The sequence below is a fragment of the Perna viridis genome, chromosome 10 (assembly GCF_037379345.1).
Source record: "Perna viridis isolate PV_CMFRI_1.1 ecotype Kerala chromosome 10, ASM3737934v1, whole genome shotgun sequence".
Taxonomy (NCBI): Eukaryota; Metazoa; Mollusca; class Bivalvia; order Mytilida; family Mytilidae; genus Perna; species Perna viridis.
In genome coordinates this window covers 16,676,691-16,703,813 of record NC_142454.1, presented here as the reverse complement: position 1 = coordinate 16,703,813, position 27,123 = coordinate 16,676,691, and the positions used below count along the sequence as shown (strand labels likewise).

The window sequence follows — 27,123 nt, the reverse complement described above, 5'->3', positions numbered from 1 at the left end:
GTATAATACCTAGGTATAAACTTTGGTTTTCACTTTTTCCTTTTGACATATAGACAGATAATGGAATTCATCTCCTATCCTTTCCCCACAGAGATTACAAATTATCTCCTCCTTTGGAACCGCACTCCCCGTTTCTATAGGAAACTTTATATTGGAACATCTAAACTTGGCTACGTTTACCCTGTAATAGGAGTTAAGCCTCAGTTAATATTTTTCCAATCCAAATTTTACCTTAAACTCAGAATAAAATAGTTCCCAGAAAGAATTGTTCATTTGAGAAAACCTTCGTTGGATGAAATGATCATTTAATTGTCTACATATTAAACTTTTTAACATTTTTTTTTATTCATTGGTACCTGGTTGTTCCATATAAAACTCAGTCCGCCATCATCAAATATTGACTTGATGTAAAATATCCATTTATAGTGTGAAGGATTTTTTCATGTAATTTGAGCATAAGCTTATACATTATAAAAGAAAACTTATTGTTATCAAGTAACAAATTGTTCCAAAATAACACCATTTTACGTATTATTATTGCTTCCATAGAAAACCTTCCTAATTCACCATAAACCATAATTATGCGTAGAGGTCCTGACTTTCAGAAATTTCTTACAAACTTTGAGGTGGATTTTTTCAATATCATCCTTTTTTCAAAACCCCATATTTCTGAAGCATAAAGTAAATTGGGACTGACCAGTGAGTCAAACAATTTCAGCTGTAAATCATTAGGTATACATATATTCCTAATTTTTCTGTAGAGAGCAAATAAAGTTTTTTGTGCTTGTTTTATCAGCTTTTTCTCGCTGAACAAAATGTCCCATTATAGTTGAATAGTATTCCAAGATAAAGGTATGAATCTAATGTTTCAATATTTTGGCCATACATCTTAAAATCAATATTTTGGTTCTCTGACTGAAAACAACAACCTTAGTCTTATTGGTGTTTACTCTAAGTTTCCAGATATCGCAACATGTCTTAAAATAATCCAATGCATAGTGTAGTCCATCTGGAGACTCAGCCATTAAAGTTGTATCTTCAGCATATAAAATGAGAAAGAGTTTAATATACATATCTAAAGTCCCTTGACACATATGCAAAATACTGTATAATGAGTGTACGCCATTGTCTACAAAATATGACTCCAAATCGTTCGATAACAATGAAAACAGAAAGAGAGAGAAATTTTCACCCTGTTTCACTCCAATATTCTGATACATTATTTTACTTTTTAACACAAGTTTTTATATTTTGATACATACTATATATTACATTGAATATTTTACCCTTAATATTATATTTTTGCATTTTTTGCCATAAACCTGCTCTCCACACAGTATCGGAAGCACACTTAAAATCAACGGAAGTACAATATAACTTTTTCCTAATGAAAAATAAATAGTAATTAAAGAATACAATACAATAATATTATCAACAGTTGAAAACCCTTTTCGCAAGCCAGCTTGCGATTTGGTTATTAACTCAACATACTCTGCATAATCGTTAAGCCTATTATTCAAAATAGCAGAAAAGGTCTTACTAAAACATGAGTTCAATGTGATACCTCAATACATTTCAGGATCAGATTTCGAACCTTTATTTTTATAGATATTTATCATAACTCCGGTAGACCAACTGTCAGGTACTATACCCGTGTCAAGTATAATGTTGAAAATTTTGATATATATTGGCATCAAATCGGTAAGCAGTTTTTTTAATATATTTGTTCAATATACCATCAGCTCCGAACGCTTTACCGTTTTTTTAGCTTTGATATGGTTTTTTTTTTATTTCTTCTTCAGTTATCTGTCTGTTAAGAAACCTTTCTACGTCATCATCGACATGATTTAAATCGAAGTCCGGTTCAACTTCATTATGGTCTTCGTTTTCATTAAGATTTTTAAAATGTTCAAACAAAGTTTGTAATGTGATGTTATCATTTTCGTCTTTTTTACTACAGTCGAATTTATTCAAAATTTTCCATAATTCTTTAGTATTTTTTTTAGAAATATTTCGCAACTCATCAGCTGCTTTTTGTTGGTATTCATTGTAAGCCTTATTTAGAGATGATTTATATTCCTTACTTGCTGATCTCAAATTCCGTCTCTTTTTAGGGTTTTTCACAAAGCTATAACGTTTTCTTGCTTTATGAATTTTTTTAACATACGTAACAAAATGTATTATAACAAAACTTTTAATCAAAGCTTTAAAAATACTAAGCAACTGACCATTGATGTTTGTCATATAATTCTTATTTTTCTCTCATCCCGATTTACATGTACATGTAGTACTGTAGGACAATCTTGTCCTTTGTAAATCGTTGTTATTAATATTACCCATCAACACAACACAAAAAAGAATGCTTGAGAAAATGCCATGCTGAATAAATTGACACGTTTTGTGCATGCGAAAGCAAGAAATTGTACGTGCCACCAAATGCAGTAAAAATGACAGTATAGCATTCGTGACAGAGAAGACGAGTGAACACCCTTCCCTCCGGCGGGGAGGGGTAATACGGCGGTGCATCGCATCCTTGAATTTCAAACCCCTACCTAAAAATATCCAGTCGAAGTAAAATCACAAAAATTATGTAAAGCACAGACATTTTTCTATTCGTGGAGGGGGGGGGTCGTGGTGGCTGGTATTTTTGAGTTAGTTAAAAAAATTCAAAATATTTTCAGCCTCCCCCACCCCTCATCATCATCATTATTTTTACTTCCTCTTTACAGAGATTTACATTCACTAAATATGGTGTAAGTATACAACATATATACAATCAAAATATTATGATCATACACACACAAATAAAAAAAAATATTTTGAAAAGATGGATCAGTGACAAGTTTCAACTCGCATAATTATTTATGTACATGTACCATACATGCAAATGTCCATGACGACTGTAAGATTATGGAGGGAATAGCCGTGAGAGTATATATGTAATGTTCTTGGGAAAAATACTGTTCTTGAAAACTTTTTAAAGATTGAAAAACAGACAAGTGAGATTTCATGAATATTCATAATGCTAAACAGGACAAGTATATATATATATATATATATATATATATATATATATATATATATATAGTATACAAACGTATCAGAATGTGATGACTCTATTCACTACACAGCTCCATTGGATCAAATTGATACAGGGGAGGTAAAATAAACGTATAGAAATGTCTGAAAAATTCCCAATGATGTTAGAACTGTCAAATTTGCGATGGGCAAATTTTTGGTCGTTCCCTCCGCGGGACTCGCTGGTACGAGTTCGAGTCCCGCGGAGGGAACGACCAAAAATTATGAATACTGTTCATGAAGACCAATTATCGTTATGGAAACATTTGCAATTAGAGATATAACAGGTTAAACACACACATGCGCACACACACATACAAGTATGCACATACATAACCGAGACACTTACAAACATTCTACATAATCACTCACGCAATTGCAGACACATAATCACAGTTACTCATGCATACACAGGCGCTTAACACGAGTACACATAACCTCAAACACTCATGTATACGCACACTCACACCAGTGTAGAGTCATCATGTGGATCATCATATATAAATTGAGACCTAGCAAGATATATTAGTAAATATATGAAGACTTTTAACAGGTTATGTTCATTGAATCTTGAAATCAAAATAAAAATTTTGGGAAAAAAAGTATAAATTTAAAACATTTAAAGGAAAGCAATAAAAGTTTAACTCATATAGTTCATAACTCAAGTTCATAGAGACCTCTATAATTATTTTTTTTTAATATTCAAGACTTGAAAGTTTATAAAGACTGGTTGAATGAATAATTTAATGAATTAATAAGTTTAAAGATAAAGAAAAAAATACATTATAATCACAAACTTTATATACAATACAGCAACTGCAACTGTATCAGGAAAAAAAATGTAAAAAGCACAGTTCAATATAAATCTATCCTAATTGACATTTTAAAATTATTCACTCGGAAAGATATGAAATGCTCATGAGTCTCAGAAGATGAAATGACAATCCAAAAAATTCCTCTTGTGTGGAATTACTAAATTGGTCATCAGGGAGAACTTTACCTATCATTGTTTCAAACAGGATTTCACTTTCCAGATAAACAAACAGATTAAGGTCATTGTCAATTACTTTGTTCCAGAACGAATCCCGTAATGGTTCAGTGTACGAACATTCAATAGCACTGCGATATATTGTGTCCTGGTACCAATTGTCACATTTCGCACAAAGTTTATGTTGCTATTGTGGTGGGCATGTAATCATTTTTTAAACATAGAATGAATCTCGTAGTTCAGAAGCCGTCTTTGGAATAATCCAAACAGATCCGGGGACATACTTGTTATGGATTTCTTTAAATCTTATAAACTCATTATCATTGTTCATTCGGGATTGCAATTCGCTAGTTTCAAAGGTATGTATTGCATGGCTGAGAATGTTCTTCCATACGGTTTTACTCTGGAATGTATACTTGGAAACATAGTCGTTAAAGGCATATGTTTGGTTGTACTTGACAAATAGTTTGAATACATCCGGTAAGAAACCAATTTGACTGTTAGGCTTATACACAAAGGAGTAGAGTCTTTTTTAGAAAGATTTTCTTAATAATTGACGAATATGGTAAGTTTGTAAATTTTTGAAAAAAAGATGGTCGGCGTCTACGGAATTGAAATATTTGACCCGAAATTATCCAAAAACATATAATGTTTTGTTTGTTTGTTGGGGTTTAACGTCCGAGCAGCAATATTTCAGCTATATTCAGACGATGAACATGAAATGGATGACAAAATGAACATGAAATGAAAAAAAAAGGATGGGTCTCAAGGATAATAGGGTCGACAAATTTTGATTGCCACTGGAAAAAGGGGGGTGGGTAAGGTCGGGCAATTTAGCCTCCTGTGGCGGAGCGCAAAGGTTCCTACTCCTATCGAATACCACAGCAGGGTTCTTTAACGTGCGAGGAACGTGGCATCTTTCCCAACACGGTGCACCACTATGGTTTGTGGTCAGGTTTTCCGTATTATAGCCTGACAACCCCAGCATGTAACATGCCAGGGGTACCCCATTCCACCACCTGGGGCACACATCCCAGTTGCTCTGTGGGCAGAGCGCCTAGCCCCCGGCTAGGTTTCTGAGCACTATTTAGTCGCCTTTTACGACAAGCTTAGCGCTGCTGCAGGCCTATTCTTTTAACACCCGGACCTGCACGGGGCCAAAAACATATAATAGATTAGTGCCTAATTCCTTCATCTCTATAATATTTGTGACATTTATTAAAGAAGTCTGTCTAATATTAAAATAATTTCAATCCTCGAGACAAAATTTCTGAAAGACCCAAATGTTTACGAGAAATATGTTATTTCTAACCCAAAATATCAAGGAAAAAAATTGACCCAAAACTAGTGTCCCGAAAGAGTGAAAATCCACTCCTTTTAGAGTTTTCCACTAATATGACGAAACTCGCCCTTATAGAATCTAATGTGAAGGGAGAAATGATTTTTAATTAATCATTGAACCTTTTATATCTGTTCCCATATCTTCACTGGAGATCTCAAAAATGCAACCAGTGTTTGAATATTTAATACATATATCACATTTTGTGCAGTACTTCCGATAAGCAGATTAATGCGACAGCGGAGGAACATCCAGAGATTGTAAAAAGGGGGCCCAGGCTATTATATATATTAGGTCCGAGAGAGCCTTCTTTGTCCTAATTTTGCATGAAATTAGCAAAATTTTATAACAAACGGGGTTCCAAACCCCGGCACCACCGGCTCCGCCCATGCCCAATAGGTATAAATTATTATAAAAGGTACATTTTTTTAGAATAGATAATTTTTTTTTCAGTTATAGTCTAGAGCGCTCGAATAATCAACCCCAATATCGTCCGCATGTTTACAGATTTGTCTGCGTTTTATATACTTATACTATTTTCTTTACCTTAAAGTATTGAAAGGAAGAGTTGGGTAAATGCCATATCTTATAAGGTTTTGTATTTAATTATTGGAATTAATCGTTAATATGAGGTACGGGATATATTTTATGATCATGTGCAGAATCCACACTGCCACATAAAGTCAAAGGCATGAGAAGTAATGCTACTGACAAATATGTGCTGGAAATAATTAACTGTGATGATATCGAAATAACATCCATACATTTTAATATGTTTTCACACATTGCCTTCAAGAGGTGTTTTTATGATGTGTAGCTTTTGCAAATACTTTGCAAAGTTAGTTTACATTTTACAAGTTCAAAATACTTAAAGTTTTTTTTTTTTTTCATTCTGGTAATATCATAATATGTAAGAAGTATTGACGAACTTAAGAAAAGCAAATAAAGCTGAAAAAATAATTGGCGACAAATTAACAATCAAAAGTTTTCTCCCCTTTCATTGTCCCAAGGATTTGTTTACCTTCGTAACCGAACAAAAGGTACGTATGAATTATATAACTCGATTGAATAAAAGGCTAAGGCCTTTCAAGACGATAGGAAACAGTTAAACCCTAATTTGTGCAATATTTCTAACTGTAATTCTAATCATCAACACATGACAAAACAGGCTATCCCTATCGGTACATCCGTTCGCTTGTCAGTTTAGTAGAAATCTCGTATATGAAATTTGCCTAACGCCCGCATCTTAAGTTAACCCCGTGTTTCCTGTATGCAACTCACTAAACTAAACTAATTAAAATTAAATGGATTAGAAAATTTCTCTCCGTTTTATAAACACCTTTTTGTACATAATACATCGTGTAATTCAAAGACCTGTATTTACATCCAGTTACAATCTGCCTCTTGGAAAGATATTGTTTAAATATGCGTCAGCTATTCCGGAAATAGAAACACACACACACACAGTTGAGTATATCAACTTTTAATTTCACTGCATTTTTTAAAGTCAGAGTGCACAGCGAACAGTGTACAATGATTAAACATAAACTATAGTAATTACATGCAAGAGATTAAATTGTGACGACTACATTTAAGCCTTCCTCAGTAAACACAATCTCTGAAACAGAGGTCCTTGTATCTCCTACGTCAAACAAACACAGTACAGGAACGAAGGAGCTACCAACCTCTGTTTCGGAGATTGCAGTAAACACTATGCGTAAGTCTTTAAGTCAGTATTTAATTTATTGATTCCCCTTTCGTTCTTCAGAAGATATGCAAATCATTTTGGATTTTGAGTGACAGATACAGACCCCTCTTTTTTGAAAATTTAGTTAACTGGGACAAAATAGGCAAATGATACAGCTTAGAACTTCCACGTATGTTAGCATATCCTGCAGTAATAAAGACAGTATGCATGCGTCTTGAGATTTGAAAATCGTTGCTCTAGAACTAACCTTAAAGTGTGATAATCGACAGTTTTTTATGTACTTTGCTAACTTCTTAGTATCGATAAATTTGATTACTTCTGGATTGAATGAATGGAGGTACACGTATACCAATAATGGTGTCCATTGTCGCCATGAGAGAGTTAAAATGACTTATATGCAATAATAGCGTAAAAACGTGACATCCATGAAAAAATTAGTTACACGCGTATGAAATTTGTAAATAAGTTTTCGTCTATTTGTGTTGGATATGAATTGCGTTCCGTTATTACATCTGGTAAATATAAACAAAACAAAATAAACATAATGAATACATAAATCAGTCAATCAATCAATAAATAAATCAATAATAATTGGTACCAGTACATGTATTATATTGGTGAAAATAATATATGTCAACATTTCTTTTAATTGATGCGTCTATAAAAAAACACAAACAAGCGCAGGAAGTTGATCAAATTTTAAGAAAATTCATGATTCAAGAAATATAATTATGTACATCGTAATACACTCCCGAAGGGAGCGTTTATGGTTGTATTATCGACTTGGTTCTGTATACTTATGGCAAGAAAAAGCATCAATATCCGGTTTGTACCTGCATTTTCAGGAGCTGAAAAACAGCATAATGGCAGCTTCATTTGCGTATACTTGTAAATGTGTGATTGAGAGCCAAACCAGTCTCGGAAAATATTTGCTAGTCGAATCGAATCATAGATTTTCCAAGATAGGGTTGGCATTATAGTCTGCAATGTGGCGTCTAGATGTTTACGAAAATTACGTAATCAATATTACCCATAATTTTAGGGTCATAAAAATTGCGAAACGAAAACAACCAAAACGAAACGAAAATAATCGATGAAAGAAAGAATCGAAACGAATCAATTCGATAAAATGAATCAAATCGTTATGAAAACATAATTTAACTATACAAAATGGAACAGAATGAAGCGAAACTAAATCCAACAAAAGAAATCTTTGAAGACGTTTCCCAAATATAAGAACCATATTGTTAACCAGTGCCGAACAATTCGACCCAAAGACATTTCGGACCATGACAACCAATAATTCCTTATGAATGCCGGACATTTCGCCCAATAGACATATCAGACCACGACAATTAGTATAATGCTTTAGGAGAAATATATATCATCACAAAATTTGCCATACTTGAAGGTTATAAGTATAAATATCAAATCAGAGCTGACAAAAATTATCTTTGTTTTTAATCAATGTTTTTTTCGGGAGCGTTAAAAGGTTTCACCTTCATCATATTATATTTAAACGACGCTTTCCATAACGCCATCCAGTTTATTGTATCCATTACACAGGTGGATGTATACCACGTTTAAGGTAGTAGACCTGGGGTAAGGGAGGTAATCCAAATTGAAAGGATTTTATTTAGTCACTAGAGCGTTTGAATGACACCTAATATGCAAGCTTCAAAGTGATACTGATGTTAAAGGGAAATAACTCCAAGAAAGGGTTCAACTTCTAGAACAAAGATGCAAGCCCCACTAACTCAGCTCTATTGAAGTATTGATTAAATATTTCAAATGGGTACATTGAGGATGTCCCTTCGTGCCGAAGTATAAATATTTGTGTAACATTAATTTGCAACAGTAGTTGACTCAAGCTGTGCCTGGCAATGCTCTTTCATCAATATAAGTCATCATAATTTGATACTTGGTTGGTAACCTTATTGAATACGAACATGATTTTAGCCGGTAATGATTAATTATCAAAAAGATAACGGTGAAATTTTCTTAAAATGTATTCATTGATTTGTATATGAATAGTCCATATAATATCAGATTATACGAAAATTGAATTATGCTTTTTTTTTGGCAAAATAGAGGTTTTTATATAATAAGCGAATAGCTGAAAATTACCCCTCCCTTTTTTTGTTATTTGGGTAAATTAAAAGCCTAGTATCTCTTCTACAAAATGGAAAGAATAAAATTTGTTATTAAATCTGATATATTAATCCTTTTAAAGTGTATTTGACTTAATATTCAGTTATTTATTTAAATATATTGTCAAAATGACCCTAAAATACCAGATATGGTTCAGTTTGGCCAATGACTCGGATTTCGAAAAATAGCAATATTTTAGTCTTCATTGTTCAAAATCTGCAAGGTGAAATTTCTTAAGAATTTGACAAATGGTACGACAGTTAGTGTAATATCGTGTACAAATTTAAAGAAAATTGAATTATTGGAAAATTTTGGGGGTACCACAGGTCTACTACTTTTAAACTAGTCATACATGTACGATACAATGTAGGTCGGTCAACCTTAACACCGTAAAGACTAGTCTAAGTACATGTACACTAAGACAAAAAGATGTTATTTTATTCCCTCATATTTAAGACTATACACTATCATTTGAAAGGATAGTAAATGCTTTGTTTGTTTGTTTGTTGGGGTTTAGCGTCCGAGCAGCAATATTTCAGCTATATTCAGACGAGAATTATAAATGCATATACATTGTATATACAGGAGCTAAATGAATCATTGACTCGTACTATGACGTTTAGTGCAAAATGGCATAATTTTACAAGCTACAAGACGATTTTAAGAGAAAAAATAATTGAGACTAACTACTGGACCAATATTTCTTATTTGATGACAATGAAATGACTTAAAAAGGTTTTTAGCGACCAAATATTTCATTAACATGAATTAAATGATGCAATGTTGAATGTTTTTTTAAGACATTGTGCTTGAACTTATATATTTGATAAACAGAAGAAATTGTAATGTGAAGTGTTTGTTCTCAATGTAGAATCGAAAATCCAAAATATTTTTCAGTGGTAATACTTAATAATAAGAAATTACAACGAGCCTTCCTGAACGTATACATGTACTAAGAAATGTACTGGCATCATCTCGCAAGTGGGCGGACGTTTCGGCAAATGGACGTTTAGGCCTAAGTTGTTTCGGTCTAGGAAATTTTGGCTAAGGATATTTAAGCCTTGAATGTTTTTGCGGAAGCACGTTTCTACTGAAAATATATGAATTTAGCGCTCATTTGCTAACCTTTGCAGAAGCTCATTTGCCATCCTTTGCAGAAAAAGTTCATTCAGTACTGAGGAGGTGGACAGGGGTACTTTATCCCCTGGGATCCGCCTATGAATTAAGACATAATTTTTTACCTAAATGACGAAAACCGCTCTATAACAATTTCCATTATTATACTTGGACTTAAACACTTACACGGGAAATAAATATATTTTGGCGGATACGTCCACCTTTTCAAAAGGTCGAAGGCCGAAATATCTTAGGCTAAAATGTCCTAGTCCAAAACGTCCTCTGATCGAAACGTCCTGGATTCCATTTATCATTATAAATGTGATTAAATAGCTTCCATTCAGATTACTGCATGCTGCGGTGCAGGAGTGTTATATAGCGCAAGTCCGATTTCTTTCCTATGGAGCAGCGCTATGGTAGATTAGTCCGATTTCTTTCCTATGGAGCAGCGCTATGGTAGATTAGTCCGATTTCTTTCCTATGGAGCAGCGCTATGGTAGATTAGTCCGATTTCTTTCCTATGGAGCCTCGCTAAGGTAGATTAGTCCGATTTCTTTCCTATGGAGCAGCGCTATGTTAGATTAGTCTGATTTCTTTCCTATGGAGCAGCGCTATGGTAGATTAGTCCGATTTCTTTCCTATGGAGCCTCGCTAAGGTAGATTAGTCCGATTTCTTTCCTATGGAGCAGCGCTATGGTAGATTAGTCCGATGAAATGTTGGTATAGCTTATGTCAAAAACAACATATAAAAAGGAGAGTACTGCTCCACAATAAATGCTTTTCCTCATACACGTACTTTCCTTACATTTAAAGCTGTATCATACGATGTAAACCTATAGGCAATATGATGAACACACCCGGTCTTCAAAAGATGTGTTACAATGTATTAAGGAATAAAATGTAGAGAGATGTCTTCGAACAAACTGTAAGATCTTGCAAATAATCATGCTGTGGTCTTGATCATCAAGCTTTCTCACTGCAAATATCATCTACATGTATACTACACTTATAGACTATCAAAGGCAACCAGTCCAATGTTATCCCTTTTCCTGAAAAAAATTCACAGGTGCATGTTGGTTAATTTTAAAATGTATCAAACATTGTCCTCAGATACTTTATTTTATGTTCCAAAATATATTGTCTTTTTAGACAGATTATTGTAGAGTACAGGTGATAGCCTAAGACAGACTTGACTTTGTATTATAAAGTTTTTTTAGTATACTCGCGCCTACGTGTGCCGTATGTTACCAAGTCATAAAATAGCTTGCCATGAATTCAACGTCTAGCATTGCTGGTGTACGTATGGCCGTAGTGTCTTTACTTAAACTGTATGCTAAAAAAAACAAGTACATGTAAGTTATAGTTGCCTACTTACGTGTTAGTATTGAATAAATAACGATCTAGACTACCCGTTAATATCTATATTATGTAAATTTCATAATGGCAACCTTATTGGACAAAAATCTTTTGATTTTCGGAAAGGGGGGGGGGGGTTGTGCTATGGATTTTCTAAGTTTGTTTCAAAAGTTTTAAGAAAATAAATAGGTTGACGCCTACTATTGAATTAATGGTGTTATGCTATTAAATTGTTTTTGTTTTAATAGAGGTTTTCCATATATTAAAACTAACTCAGCCTACCACAAAATAATACAAAAGTAGGGTTTTACAAGATTGCCGTGTTGCATATATGAAACATTAGTCACAATATATTTGCTATCAATTGTAAACCTACATGCCTACGCAGTGGGAGATCCAGGGACCGGGATCCCAGATCGGAGCACCCGTTTTGTCTGAAAATGTTAATTTCATGCAAAAAAATCAAGCTATCAACAAGCCAGAATCCGCTATCTTCATCAAAATTTCGGTATCCGGCCCCGTCTGTAGAAAATGATATGCCAGTGTGAACCACTAGTTGCAGTATACTTTACATAGAAAAAAAATCCCACTTCTACATGCATCTACGTTAATCTATTGGCCAAAACATGGTCTGTCCATAATTCTTTTAGCAGGTATGCATTTGATTTTGAAAATGCTTAAACAAACCGTGCATACATAAATGTAAACTTGTTAAAGTAATTTTATCTTCCAGAAAATGCCTCTCAAACTTTCGATGTATTTTCACCATTGCTGTATGAGTGTATACTGATGTCACATGACTATGAACAAAATTCATGTTATTTGACCTTAATATTCCAGCTGTAAAATTGTCATAATCTCCCGAAAATCCACATTCACTCTTAACATTTAACTGCATATTATTGCTTTGGTATACCCCGCAAACAAAGATTTGGGTTACATAGGAATCAACCCGTATATCTGTCTGTCTAAGTTTGGGGTATATAGATATCTCCCGTCTGTATGTCTGTCTGTCCGTCTATCCTCACTTCTTGTAAACGCAACTCCTCTTTAACCGCGTATAATAAGGGATGCTGATGAAACTTAGTAGAAAGATTGGGAATCATACGCAAATGTGCATAAAGGAATATAGAGGACTCCAAATTGAGATAATTGAACTTCCGAATTACAATGTATAGTTTCAACTTCATTTGAAGGGGGTATCTCTTTGTGAGCTTGCATGCTCTCAGTATACATAATCAATTTTTATGGATTACATGATTTCAGCCATAATTGTCTTTTGGGAAACACCAAATACATAAAATGCTTGTCATAACCAACGTATGCGTTAAATATTAACATGTTAGCACGTAAATTGAAGGGCGAAGCAAAAGTCGTAGAAAAGGGGTCCATGCCTTTTTTGTTGATCACGTTTACACACATTTTTTCTTATAAAATAATGAATTAAATGCAAGATGATAATTTTGGTTTAATAACTCCTTTGAAACTTTGTTACGTGCTAATGCAATTCATATCGTCAAATTCTGCTCTTACTTCAATTATTTTCAAATTGTTGTTGACAAATTGATTTAGTATGTGTGTGATATTTGAAGAAAAGAACACCCAATTAACACACATAATTATGTATAGATATGGGCTGGGATTTTGTGAGATATACATTTTTAAGTTGTAAAGTAAGTGTATTTAAATTTTACCGACCAGTATTAATACCACTCTTCTTCTCTTCGTTTTCTTCAATAAACCAAACTTATGCAAGACGATCCAGAAATTACATGACTGGAGTTCGAATCCAGAAATTCTAAAAAGTGGGGGTTTTTTTCGAGAACTTTTCTCATTTTCGAAAAAACACTGGATTTTATTCCAGAATATTAGGTTTTAGTGCCGTTTGATCAAAAATGGCCGAAACATTTTTGTGGCGTACAAGTATGTCTTCCATAAAATGGAAAATTGGTTAAAATGTAAATATAAAACACATACGATGAGATTTTTGCCTGAACCTTTTGCATATACCATGTATGATGAACATAAAACCCAAAATTTATTTTAAATTGGAAATGAGCGAGGAAAGGCAGAAATGGTAGTTGTATGTACGCTACCTTGTTATCAAGGCGACAAATTTGAATATACCGTTTGTCCCGAAAATAAATGAAAATACAAAAATTTGAGAATCATATCCGCATTTTCCATTGTTACATTTTTATTCAACCAGCTCATTTATGGAAAATTTAATTTTTTGCAGAAAAATTGGGATAAATAGGCTGAAAAATAAATGTGACTGAGTATTGTACTTCAGTTCAGGCTACGTACGTATGTATAATTCAATTAAGATGTATTTGTGTATTAGAAATTCACGGATCATGGACTCAGATGCAATGATTAACCAGGTTATCTTGAATTTCACTCTCGTCTATTCAAACCGGTTTCTCTTCAAAATAAAATCATTTATTAAAATGTTGCCTGATGTGTGTTATATCCTTATAATCCCAAAATCTGGTCCGTATGTGATTTTATTTTCAAAATTATTTTTATGTAACAAGTGTGGACACAGACTAGTATTGCCCGAGGGGCAAGTATGGACGCAGACTGGTATTGCCCAAAGAGCAAATTTGAATATATATACGTTTTGTCTTGAACGTGTTTGCATTGTCTAAAAAACTTCTCCATTTATTGATATCAATAATTGAATTATGCACATGTTGATAAATTAACATGTTTTACTAAAAATCTAAATGGGAAACAAATTCCACTATGGATTGCCATAGGACAAGTCATATACATATTACAATGCTTCTTCCTTGAAGGTGTACTTGCATGGATGTGTTGAACTTGCTCGGTCATGTTAAGGATTGGCCATTTCACTTTATATAGGTTAGCTTAATAAAATCCTGGACTCTCAGTTTTTTATTAACAGAAACCTACAATGTGGTATCTGTCTATTGCATGGGTGACCTTTATTTTAAGATGGTAGGGGCCATAAACTCAAAATCAAATAAGAGCATTTCTTTAGTAGTGAATAATATCATATTAAAATTCCATATCAATTGATCAACCATAACTATTAAGTCATCGCACGAAAACCAAGTGAATATGGACGACGACACGGACGCCGCCGACGGCGAAGCCGCTGTCAGCACCATACCAATATACAATGTTTTACGGTGACACTACTATATTAAATATATAGATCATAAAATTTATATAAGGCAAATTCGGGGTTTGGGAATGCTCCATTTTCAATTCCCTAAAAAGCCTGTCAATTACTCTTCCTTACGACCAACTTAGTAGTGTGTGATTTGCTAAGAATTTACGCCTATAAGGTCTTTGTTTTCACATTAGTCCTAGTTAAACAGTCGTCTAGGAAAAGAAAATAAAACTGCATAATGAAAAAAAAAATCCCACTTACAGTCATGTACTCAACAGTCACATTCGAAATTCTTATGGAACAAAGTTAAAATACCGGTATATGAAGGACCTTTAAGACTAAATCCATCGATACTGGCTTACAGTTAACACTTCAAAATCAATATTTCAACTACATTTTGTATCAAACAATTTTAATCAACTTCTAAATAGTTATATACATTGGTAGCCTGCAAAATGTTTCCTTATACAAAAACTGTATACTATAGTACTTGTTTTGCAGCTGTATAAAATATATCAAGAGGTACTGCCAGTATCGTTTGGTTTCAGAACCAACGTAACGTGTGTGTACATTCAGTATTTCAAAACACTGTCATTGACTTTTCTGTAGAAGCTCTGTTTCATTAAATCCTGTAAATCTTCACATTTTAATAAAACTTAGGCACTTTTTCGTGTGTAGTATTAATGTCTTGACACTAAACAAAACCCTCATCCTTTTACCAAAAAAAAAAAAAAAAAATAACGATTCATCCATATTTGTCTATCAGCAAATATAAGAAAAAGAGTAGACATTTATTTTTAATACTTTACAAAAATAATCAAAAGTATTGTGTTTTTTTAACATACATGTAGTTGTATATCAATGCCTGCATGTATTGATTGAGTGTTACTCTACATCTATAATCATATACAGAAAATCTAACTGTGTAATTCAAAATCAATGTCTAAGGAAAACATCATCTGACACAGGGGCGAATCCAGGATTGATTTTAAATAAGGCGGGGGGCGGGGGCACAGTCAAAATTTCGCCGAGAGGAGCGAGGCAAAAAATTTTTTAGAGTGGGTGCAATATAGATATCTTTTGTGATAAAATTAGAGAGAAATTAAATTTCCAACCTAAAACCGCCTAATCTACCCCTGGCAACCCATGCATTGCAAATTTTAGGGGGTGCACGCCTCGTCTGAATCCGTCCCTGTGACATCACTATGGCTGTAAAACATTTTTTAAAGAACATTGCACGTGCAATGTATTTTAACTTGCATGCACATATGTGTACAATATCATAATAAAATGACCTCAGAAGAGGAGCTTATAATTACAACCTGACTTCAATTTCCTAAACTATTTCTCCACTTATTATGCTAAAGCTAATGTTGAAAATCAAATTTTACCAACTATATAGACTACTACTACAATGTAAGATGAGGTTGGAATTCCGTTCCTTCATGCCCCAACCCAAGTCAGAAAAATTTTACCATTCTCATGGAGAAATAATATTGCGGGAGAATCTTTAGTAATACAAATACATGCACATATATACAGAAACCTGAATAATAATAATCAAAGGTTTGTCAAGTTAAGACTTTGTTCGTGTTCATACATGTATTTAAGTGTTTTGATTTCAAAATCCAGTAAACCGGTTTACCCTTAATGTACTTTTGTACATGCATAAAACATACTTAATTTAACAAATGTAGACTTGACGGACCCGTCGTACATACAGTTTAACAACACACAATAACATGTATAAAAAGTCATAACGTGACGGTTTTCTATAAATCGATCCGAATTTTAACCCCCCAAAAAAAATGAGTAAACTTTAAGTATTAAAAAGAACTTATGTGGTAAAAATCTTAAAAACAGAGTAATATTTATATGTAAAATATTTAAGTATGTATTGAAGGTGATTAAAATTATATATTTATGTACATGTATAAATTTTACGAAGTCATAAACAAAAAAATGGTTAAATCAAAAATCATATTAAGAGTTGTCAGTACATGCAGTCTGACATATACATATATAGCAAAACTAAAAACCGTTGGAGCTAGTTCCTCGGGAATGTACTTACATGTACACAGTACTTTTATGTGTACATAACCACTATATGTATGAAGAGTCCCCAAAACTTCATGTTACAGTAATGAGCAGCTAATTGGACTACCCCAATTTAACAGATTCCTGAAAGCCATGGATTTTGCAACAAAACGTCGAAAAATTCATATACACGATATATACGTACGTGTATGGAACATGAATTGTTCAAAGGTATGTAAAAGGAAGGTCCTATTTAACCTTGATACCCAAGTTTTTTCTCCAGCAAATATGGACCATATTCAACTTGTGTTCTCAATAAAATGCACTTTAAAGAATCTATACCTACCTCCTGGACTGCTTTATGAGCATTTTTCCATAAGAAAAATATTTAACAATTTGAAAAAAAAATCGATTTCAAGTACCACATATGAGTGCAAACCGGGTCTAACAGTATTGAGTATAAGTGTTAGCACGAAAAAAAAATAAACCAAGTACAGGAATAGTCAGCTGATGGTCAGCGTCTCTCATATCGTGCAAATGATTGGCTAAAACTGTGTTACGAAAGATTTTTTGGGGGATTTTAGTGGTTTATATCAGCAAAGACAGTCGAATTATCAACTCAATTATCTGCTAGAAGCAACGATATCCTAGATTTATAATGCACGAAATGAAGGATATACAGAAATACTTTAGTGTTATTGTTTTCAACTTTAGTGTTATTTAATTAATTTTGATATAATAGAGAAATCGTTTTTTTTTTATAATAAACAAAAACAAAACAAAACAAAACAAAACAAACAAACAAACAAACAAACAAACAAACAAACAAATAAACAAAAAAAACCCCAAAAAAAACCCGACATTTTATTACCGATGTTATCGAAAAAAACACACAAGAGAACAGTCATGTTAGTTTAATAAACCCCTAGGATGAATGCATTGTATCAATTTAAAATGGAAGTTAACATACATGTAAAATAGAGTGTTCATTGAGTTTGGCACACATACCAGCGTGTTTATCCGTTCATTGATATTAATTAAAGAATCTAAAAACAATTTTTTTTTTAAAAACTACAAATATGTTTATATGTTTGTTTTTTTTAATTGCCCAATATAACACACGTGTTTTAGAAAAGTTGAAAAATTCCCACTGACTTTCATGTGGTTAGTTCTTTATACATGACAGAGCTATAATACATGTAATAAAAGTTCTACAAATACAAAATTTTCCATTATTTGTTTTAAACAAATTCACAAATTTTGTTTTTACAAAATCACGATAGTTATAAATATGCTATTGGTTTAGACAGGATAAAATTGTTTTTGATAATATTTAATATTTGATTTTTGACCAGTTCTCGTCCGGTAAAAGGCTAGAAACCACTAATTCCACTTCCCATAGGCTTCTATGCTAATTTCACCATATTCAATGACTTCTCTGGACTTTACCTTAACTTTAACCTGCAGAGGACTATATATCAGCATGATTCTACATATGTCAGCTCACAATCCTCAGAATGGCATGTGGAGTTAGCAGACTTGCAATGCAGTACTGGTCACCGGAAGTGTAGTGTCTATAAATAGCATGGAAAATTCCAGTGTTTTCACAAGATAGGGGTATATTTAGAAATCATTACGGAGATTAGGCTTCACATCACAAGAAGCAAAATGCCCCTATAAAATGTACAGAAATGTTTTTCCTTTCAGAAACAGTTTAAATTTTTTAAAGAAGATGAGAACTTTTTTCACAGCACTATGAGGAACAGGGGTAATTTCTGCGTAGGACTATTTTCGCGTAGGTTCCAAATGCTCATTGGTTGAATTGGTGGTCTGTAACCTAAAAGCCATGATAACAGTACATAACTGGTCGAACAAATCTTGTCATTTTTTGTTATAAGACATACATGTTCATAATCGGACGAGTTATACTGTTCTCATCTGTTGTTACCCTTAACAGCTCAGGACAGCCCACAACAGGCATATCTTTCATGAACTGTGATAATTCAAGGCAGTTATAGACAGCAACTAAATTAGTGTAATAATCTGTAAACACCTGTGACAATCTACGACAGTCCATGATAGTTCACTGAAAATTGTCATCACCTATCAAGAACTGTTGCGGTGCAGGACAGGCTATGACAACTGGACACATTTCTATAAACACCTATCACGGTATTAGACAGGAGATGACATGACAATGTCAGGTGTAAAGTATTTACTGTGAACTTCTGTCATGATCTGACTTAATTCATGACAGTATTTCATCGTTATCCCACAGTAATTTATCAGAAACTTGCAGTACACAACAGGTCAAAAATCACAGTTCCTGTGACGGACAGTACTTTTTTTGGTTCAGAGTGGATCTGGTTTTTTAATGGCCATATATTGTGTGTATTCCACTCTATCATCAGATATTAGACAAAACAAATTTATTGCAACGAATACTCCTGTGAAAATCTTTTTCAAGTACCATACTAATATCAAAATAAAGGATGTGGTATGATTGTCAATGACACAAAGGTTCGAAGTACAAATAAAAATTCATCTATATGTCACCGTACAGCCTTCAACAATGGACAAGACTACACACTGCAAAGTAGGCTGTATAAAGCCCCTAAACAATAAAATGTGAACCAACTCAAAAAAACGACAAACGGCCTATTCTTAGGAAATACGCTACAAAAAATAACAATGAAACAAGAAGACAAGAACAACCACCGAAGTACAAGCTTCGCGCAGCGACAAACGTTCGTTAAATCTCTCTTACTCTAAATTGAATTTCGAAGTTCGAAGGTTGGTAATTTTGCAAATAAAGCGTTCGCATGCATAATTGGATCCTGGAGCCGCCCCTTTGAGTTTTTTATATATCATTTAAGACATTCTTTATAACGAAACATTTAAAATGAATATAATGCATAATTTTCGCATTTAAGGAAGAAAGTAGGACCCCGGGTTGAGCTCTCCCATGGGAAATCTCTTAATATGCATGTTTACTCTCATTATACTACTAGTAAATAACCTAAATGCCCATCCAACTATTTTTTTTAATTTTACCTGAATTAAATCTATGTAACAAAACTGCATTATTTTTTTATCAGTGAAATTCCCTCTGAAATAGCCATTATTATTTATAACTCCTCGAACGTCCATCCACAATTGACTGCATTGTCTTCGAAAAAAAAAGACCAGAACATTTCAATGCACTTGTTCCCTGTCATTCTGCCATAAATAAAGCTTCCCTGTCGACCCATTAAATATTCCTGCATTTGTACTACGAGTCCATGTTCAGTTCCCATATCGCCCCTCGTAAGGTTGAGACAATTTGTTTCTTATCAACTGTTTCCACGTAGTAGCCAGCTATAACTCTGAGGTTGCTGCTGGTTTTGTATGCATTCAACCAGATCAAGTTCCTGGAAAATCCATTTATGCATCCATTGATAAAATACCATATTTTTTTAGTTTATCGTAGTAATCATATTTGTTTACTTTTTCGTAGGAGTCAAGGTGCCAAATTGAAGAAAATTCTGTCCACGTGCAAAATACCTTCGTCTCCGTAGTCGACGTTTAAGTCTAAAATGTATTTTATCTTGGATCTAATATTGGCATTAACACAATAATCGTATTCCTTGCGATACGCAATCAATTTTGGATTCACCTCAAGGGCATAGAGCAATAACCCAACTGACTACCATGGTCAAGTTGTTCTTCAGTGAATTCTGCAGTTTGAAGCATATCTGTACATTTTTTTCGTCGAAACAAACCTTCTTTTCTAAGAATCCTTTTTAATGTTCTCATGCTAATAAAATGTGATGAACTTGTGCAAGATATTCCAATATTTCTGTATATCTGAGTCCTAAATCAAAGTAAAATCGCCAAATAACTTCCGTTCGAATTAAATAAATCACAGTGTTTGGGTATTTATTTAGCGATTATTTCATACTTGAATACGAGTTGTAATTCATGATATATCCACTTACTGTATCTTATATGTCATCTATGGAGTCTTACAAAACGAACTGTGCAGAATGTGATAGCCTCGTTCTGATATTACAAATAAACTAAGTAGGTACAACGCCAGTCATGTCGTTATAACGAGATACTAAGTCGTTTAAACGAGGTAGCTATATCGTTAAAACGAGATAGTAAGTCGTTAAAACGAGATACTAAGTCGTTTAAACGAGATGCTAAGTCATTTAAACGAGTAAGCTATGTCGTTAAAACGAGATACGAAGTCGTTTAAACAAGTTAGCTAAGTCGTTTAAACGAGATACTAAGTCGTTATAATGACTTAAAAATAAGTGAACAGCTGGCACTAATGGGCTTCCGTAAAAATCAACACAATTTTATGGATTATTTTAAATGTCTCTATGTTTTGAATAGCCTACACAATAAACTCATTTTGCAAAAACTAAGTCTCTTTTTTAATCGTATTTTGTCTACATTAACGGATTAACAAGAATATTAGTTGTAATAATCCGAAGAAGAAAACATATTTTTGTCTGTTTGTTTTTTTTTTTTTATTTCTTTTTTTATTTCTTTTTTTTTATTTTTTTTTTGCCGGTTCCGTGTTAGTGTTGTCCAAAAGATAGGCATTATAACCATTTAGTTTTAACAAAAAAATCGCTTTTTTAAAGATTACGATCCTAACAAAGAGTTCTATCCTTACCATTTCAGGGCCGGTTACACATATTTTGAAAAGGGGTACCAGCCGAGATTCCTCAGAAAAGGGGGTGCTAGAACATTATTTGCCCATTTTTGTCAATTTTACACTTGAAAATGACAAAATTTCGAATAAAAGTGTGATGCTAACCCCCTGCACACACCCTAAGGATCCGTCACTGCATTTCCACGAATTCGCCATATACTATTTGAAAAAATGATCAGTTTATAATTTAATACTCTGTAGTGTTGAAATGTGACATATTCAGTAATGAAAGGGGTGCCTATTTATGATGTGACATTGATAAAACATATCATAAACAATTTTCGAGAGACGGAGTGTAACCGTCTATTGATATGGATAAACTGTAAACAAAAATAGAACACCTGCGATAAAAGAGAAATCAAACGCACCGTTAAAAGGCGTGGTTATATAAGCAAAACTTGAAGGTTTGTAGAAATATAACTAAAGCATGTATCGGATGGTAAGACGTATGATAATAATTATCATTTCAGAATTTTAGTTGCTGAAACTTTATATATAAATAATCGATTACTCCATCGTTGCACGTGATTCCAAATTATGAGTTTGTATGATTTTCTGAATCAGGTAACCACAGGCCCTTGTGACCAGGATTTTTTTATCACCAAAAATATTATGGATCTGATATAATTTTTTGAATATTCTATGGGTAATTTTTCATATTTAGTTCTTATAACAAGGATATTTTAAAATGTTTCACAATTTCAGCACTTATTTTTGCTTTTAATGTCAAAAGTATGCAAACAAACTGATGCACAAAAAAACCTAAACAAAACGAAACAAAAACAAAACAAAAACAAAAAGAACAAAAATAAAAACAAAACAATGAATATTAACTTTTGTTCCCATATTTGAGTTTTCCAAACCCTTTTAGAGTTCTAGCACCACGAAAAATTAATAAAATAGGCCAAAATGCATTCATTTTATAGCTTTTCATCTAATTTTGAGGTTTTCGCACAGAAGGAAAGTGTCCACAGTTATCAAAGATACTCAGAACTTGTATATTTATTTTATATGGGTATTTTTACATATTTAGATCTTCTATCAACAACATTTTAAGATATTTCACAGATTTTAGCACATATTTTGCCTTTCGTGTTAAAAGTATGGTTACAAACTGATACAATAACAGTGAAATGTTAAAAGTATGGTCAATAACTGGTACACCAACAGTGAAATGTTAAAAGTATGGTCACAAACTGATACAAAAACAATGAAATGTTAAACGTATGGTCACAAACTGATACAAAAACAGTGAAATGTTAAAAGTATGGTCACAAACTGATACACAAACAGTGAAATGTTAAAAGTATGGTCACAAACTGATACAAAAACAGTGAAATGTTAAACGTATGGTCACAAACTGATACACAAACAGTGAAATGTTAAAAGTATGGTCACAAACTGATACACAAACAGTGTATATTTACTTTTTGTTCCTGTATTTGAGGTTTTCAAACACCGTTTTGAGTTGGAGTTTGTTCATATCTTAAAGATTTTTAGGCTGGTTTCACATTCTTGATACATTCTGGAATTGAAGAATAGAAATTATTCAAATCGGTTAAATTGCGAGTTGTTCGACAAAGGAAAAGAACATAAAAATCGTTGCAATCCAATAAAAATGATGAATTTTACGATCGTTTGCCTACAATATCGCTACGCATGTAAATGTAAGACAAATATAGCCCACAATTGGAGGTTTCGACAAAATCGAAACTTTTTAAATATTAGATAAATAGACGAATTGAATTGTGTATTTACGACAACAGAATTAGATCCGGTCTACTAGAACTGTCAGACGTGCTGGCTCTAGAAAAATTATATGACACTTTTAGAACTATCATAGAGCCGGCTCTTCTTGGCTGAGATGGTAGAATTAAATTCGTCTGTAAAAAGGTATTGCATTCTATGTCAATTAATCTTGTATAGAAAGACTACCTGTCCTATTTGACCATGATTTCACTTGCCTTTATATACTCACTGAAGACATGCAATGATGTTTGGCTGTAGTCCATCAAAATTAATGGAAATTGAATTCAGGTGATCAAGTTAAATGTCATGGCAGATCAAGTTACAACTCCATGTACATGTTTGCTCATGATCATCTTTGATGGTTTTTGAGAGCATTTTTAAGTATCAGTGTTCGTAAGAATCGGGCAAAATGGGAAAAAAATCAGAAACATGCATGTCATAACCTAACCATTCATTATTTCACTCAACGATGCTTTCTCTTTTTGAAAAGACCATTATTTGATCTCTGCATCACTGGATTTTCTCAGAAATTTTCAATAGATTGTTAGAAAAATGAGATGTTTGACAGAGTTATCTGCCCTTTCTATGAAAATATAACTCAAAGCACCAACATGATATGGATATTCTTGTCTTTTTCCCTTGATTCTGATGGTTCACATAGTCAAATAAAATTTTCACAATGATGTTTTTTTCCCATACCATGTATCTATCACCCATTGCCTGATTCTAACAGAGACTGACACTAAAATACTTTATTTTTTGTAGCTCTTTATTCGACAAAGCGACGTAATTGACAAGAACTTCATACAAACAGAATAAAAATTGACTTTCATTTTTATGATATGCAGTCCTATGCAAAAGTAACATGTATTCTGTTTATACTTATTGGCAGTTATTCTATCTGTGTAAACATCTACATGCTCAGGTTACAACATTTCAATCTTCAAAATACTGTGGAACGAAAGTCAAGTCAAAATCTTTTACTGGATACTGTAGGATGTAAAATATCAAAAGTTGATCCGTTCCACATAAGTGTCAGGAGATTTCTTTTGAAAGGAAAGAAGCTTGAATGTGCGGTCAAGGAAGACATAGTTTACACAGTAGGCAATAGACTAATAATAAATCGAAATATAGCTCTTCGACATGGTATAAAATACTGTAGGTACGAAGTGATATGGAGACCAACTGATGTCGCCACTCACCATAATTACTATGTAACCTGTAATCAAAGCGAACCATTCACAGACCGACAGACAATAAGCGACGACTTCATTAAAGTTACTTGTTACAACAACCATAACTTATCAGTTTATAGGAATGCATTTTCTTTTATACATAAGAAGACCTCTGTGGAAAAGCGTTGCAAGAAATCTTTTAAGCAGTTGAAGCATTCTCTGGAGCATATCAGCGTATTAATGGTCGGTATCGATTCTGTCTCTCGAAACAACATGATTCGGTACATGCCAAAAACACGGAAATATCTTCAACGAAAAATGAATGCGTTTGAATACGTTGGGTACAATAAAGTTGCAGATAATACGTTTTTTAACCTCGTCCCTATGACAACTGGAAAGTTTGTGCACGAACTTCCATGGAATATGAGTATGAAACACGTAACATTTGATAAATTTAACTTTATTTGGAACAACTTTTCAGATTATGGATACCGAACACTATACAGCGAGGATGATCCAGGTATTCAAATGTTCCACTACAACAGGGCAGGATTTAGCAAACCTGTAGCAGATTATTATGATCGACCTTACTCGGTTGCATTAGAACATATGAAAGACATATGGAATACCAACCACCATTGTGTGCATGCTAGACCTGAAGCAAAGATAACGTTAGATTACACAAAACAATTTGTAAAAACATTTACGAATTCACCATTTTTTGCATTTACCTTCAATACACGATTAACACACACACGCTTAAAAAATGCATATGCAGCTGACGATTTGTATCTTGAATTTCTCAAGGACATACACGAAGGGTCTTACATGAAAAACACATTTTTGATATTTTTCAGTGACCATGGGATAAGGTTTGGTAACTTTCGTCAAACACATATAGGGAAAATAGAAGAGAGATTACCATTTTTGTTTATTGTTGTTCCTCAATGGTTTAAATATAAATATAAACAGTTTTTCGATAGTTTGAAAATCAACAGAGAGCGGCTGGTGACACCATTCGATATATACAAAACTTTGGTTCATCTTCTGAACATTACAAAATACAAAGATGATTCATTTGGACGGAGCCAGAGTTTATTTAGTCCTATTCCAACCGAACGAACCTGCGTACAAGCTGGCATTCTTCCTCATTGGTGTACATGCTTTAATGAAGAAACCGTTTTAGATTTGAAAAGCAAGTTTGTTAAACGGATCGCCAAATCATTTGTCGAAAGCATCAACAAACAACTCCTCAATCACACTCAATGCAACCAGCTAGAAATAAAATCTGTTAAATCAGCTACCAAGTTTTTACCCCCGAATCATCTTTTGAAATACAACGAGACTTCAAACAAAAAAGAAAAGTCTGAAATCAAATTGGAAAAAAAAGTCCAAACAAATGTGTTCTACCAAATTGTGGTACAAACTACCCCAGGGGATGGTGTTTTTGAAGTAACAATGGAATACTCGGAGGCAAGCAAGTCTGTCAGAAGGGTTGGAGACATTAGTCGTATAAATATGTACGGCAAAACTTCTCATTGCATTGATGGTATTGATTTTAAGAAAATTTGTTATTGTAAATGACAAGGTACATGTAGCACAAATAAGTCCTTATGTCGTTTAAAAAAAATGCGGTCGTAAACAATTGTATGGCGCTGTAATCGTCGTCCGTAGACACGTGGTTTTTGTGTGATAACTTGAATATTAGTTGGTTGATCATAATACAATTTTGAAACAATTTTCCGAACCACAACATGAAGGTTCGTATTACTTTTTGGGCGTTATGGCACAACCGTTGTAGAATTAAAAGCCAAAAACAAGCATTTCAAAGAATTTAACTATATAACTATTAAAAGCATAGGAATGCCTATGATATTGTTTCACAATATTCTGTATCACAAAGGTCGGACTGGTATCGAGTTTGGAGGTTAAGACTTGAGCATATTAGAAATAAGAGGCCAAATGAGGGGGTGTGCGGGGATAGAAACATGCATTTTCCTGATGTCCAGAAAAGACAGTTCGTGAATTTGTATTTCAAAGTGCCGCACAACCAAAGGGAGGCTTGGATTGATTTTGGGATTAAGACTTGACCTTTTGGGAATTAAGGGGCCAAAAAGGGACACGAAACCAGCATTTTCCCTATGACATTAAATGAACAAAAGTGAATGAATCTCATATGAATTTTATTACAAGGTGCCATGCCACCAAAGGATTTTTGGGGGTTGTGACTTGAGCCAGATAAGAGTAAGGGTCACAGAAGGATAATAATGTGAGAATACGAAAATTAATCGCTTTTATATTGTACCACCAAATGCCATGTCAAAATAGAAGGTTTGGATTGATTTTGGAGGTAGATTGCAACCATTTCTGATAAGGGGCCAAAAAGTAACCACTCGATTCTGGTCAAATTCATATATTGTGTCTTGTATTTCTAATCATAATCAAACTTCAAAGCTGTATCAACTGTGAATGGTGTGTCCATACTTGCCCCAACTGTTCATGGTTCGACATCTGTGGTCGTATTAAGCTGCGTCACGCAAAGCATTTTATTTGAGACTGTTGCAAACATTACTGTGTTT

General features: G+C 33.4%; 1 protein-coding gene across 1 annotated transcript in view; it reads left to right on the top strand.

Annotated features, from left to right (window-relative positions):
- LOC148604742 (uncharacterized) overlaps window positions 1-26,128 on the top strand; it is a 31,610-nt gene extending 5,482 nt beyond the window's left edge. Inside the window, exons 2-4 of the mRNA XM_088550234.1 lie at window positions 24,710-25,215; window positions 25,402-25,700; window positions 25,935-26,128. Coding sequence (XP_088406360.1) covers window positions 24,710-25,215; window positions 25,402-25,700; window positions 25,935-26,128 — 999 coding nt within the window. The remainder of the gene's footprint in view (window positions 1-24,709; window positions 25,216-25,401; window positions 25,701-25,934) is intronic.
- Window positions 26,129-27,123: the final 995 nt, after the last annotated feature.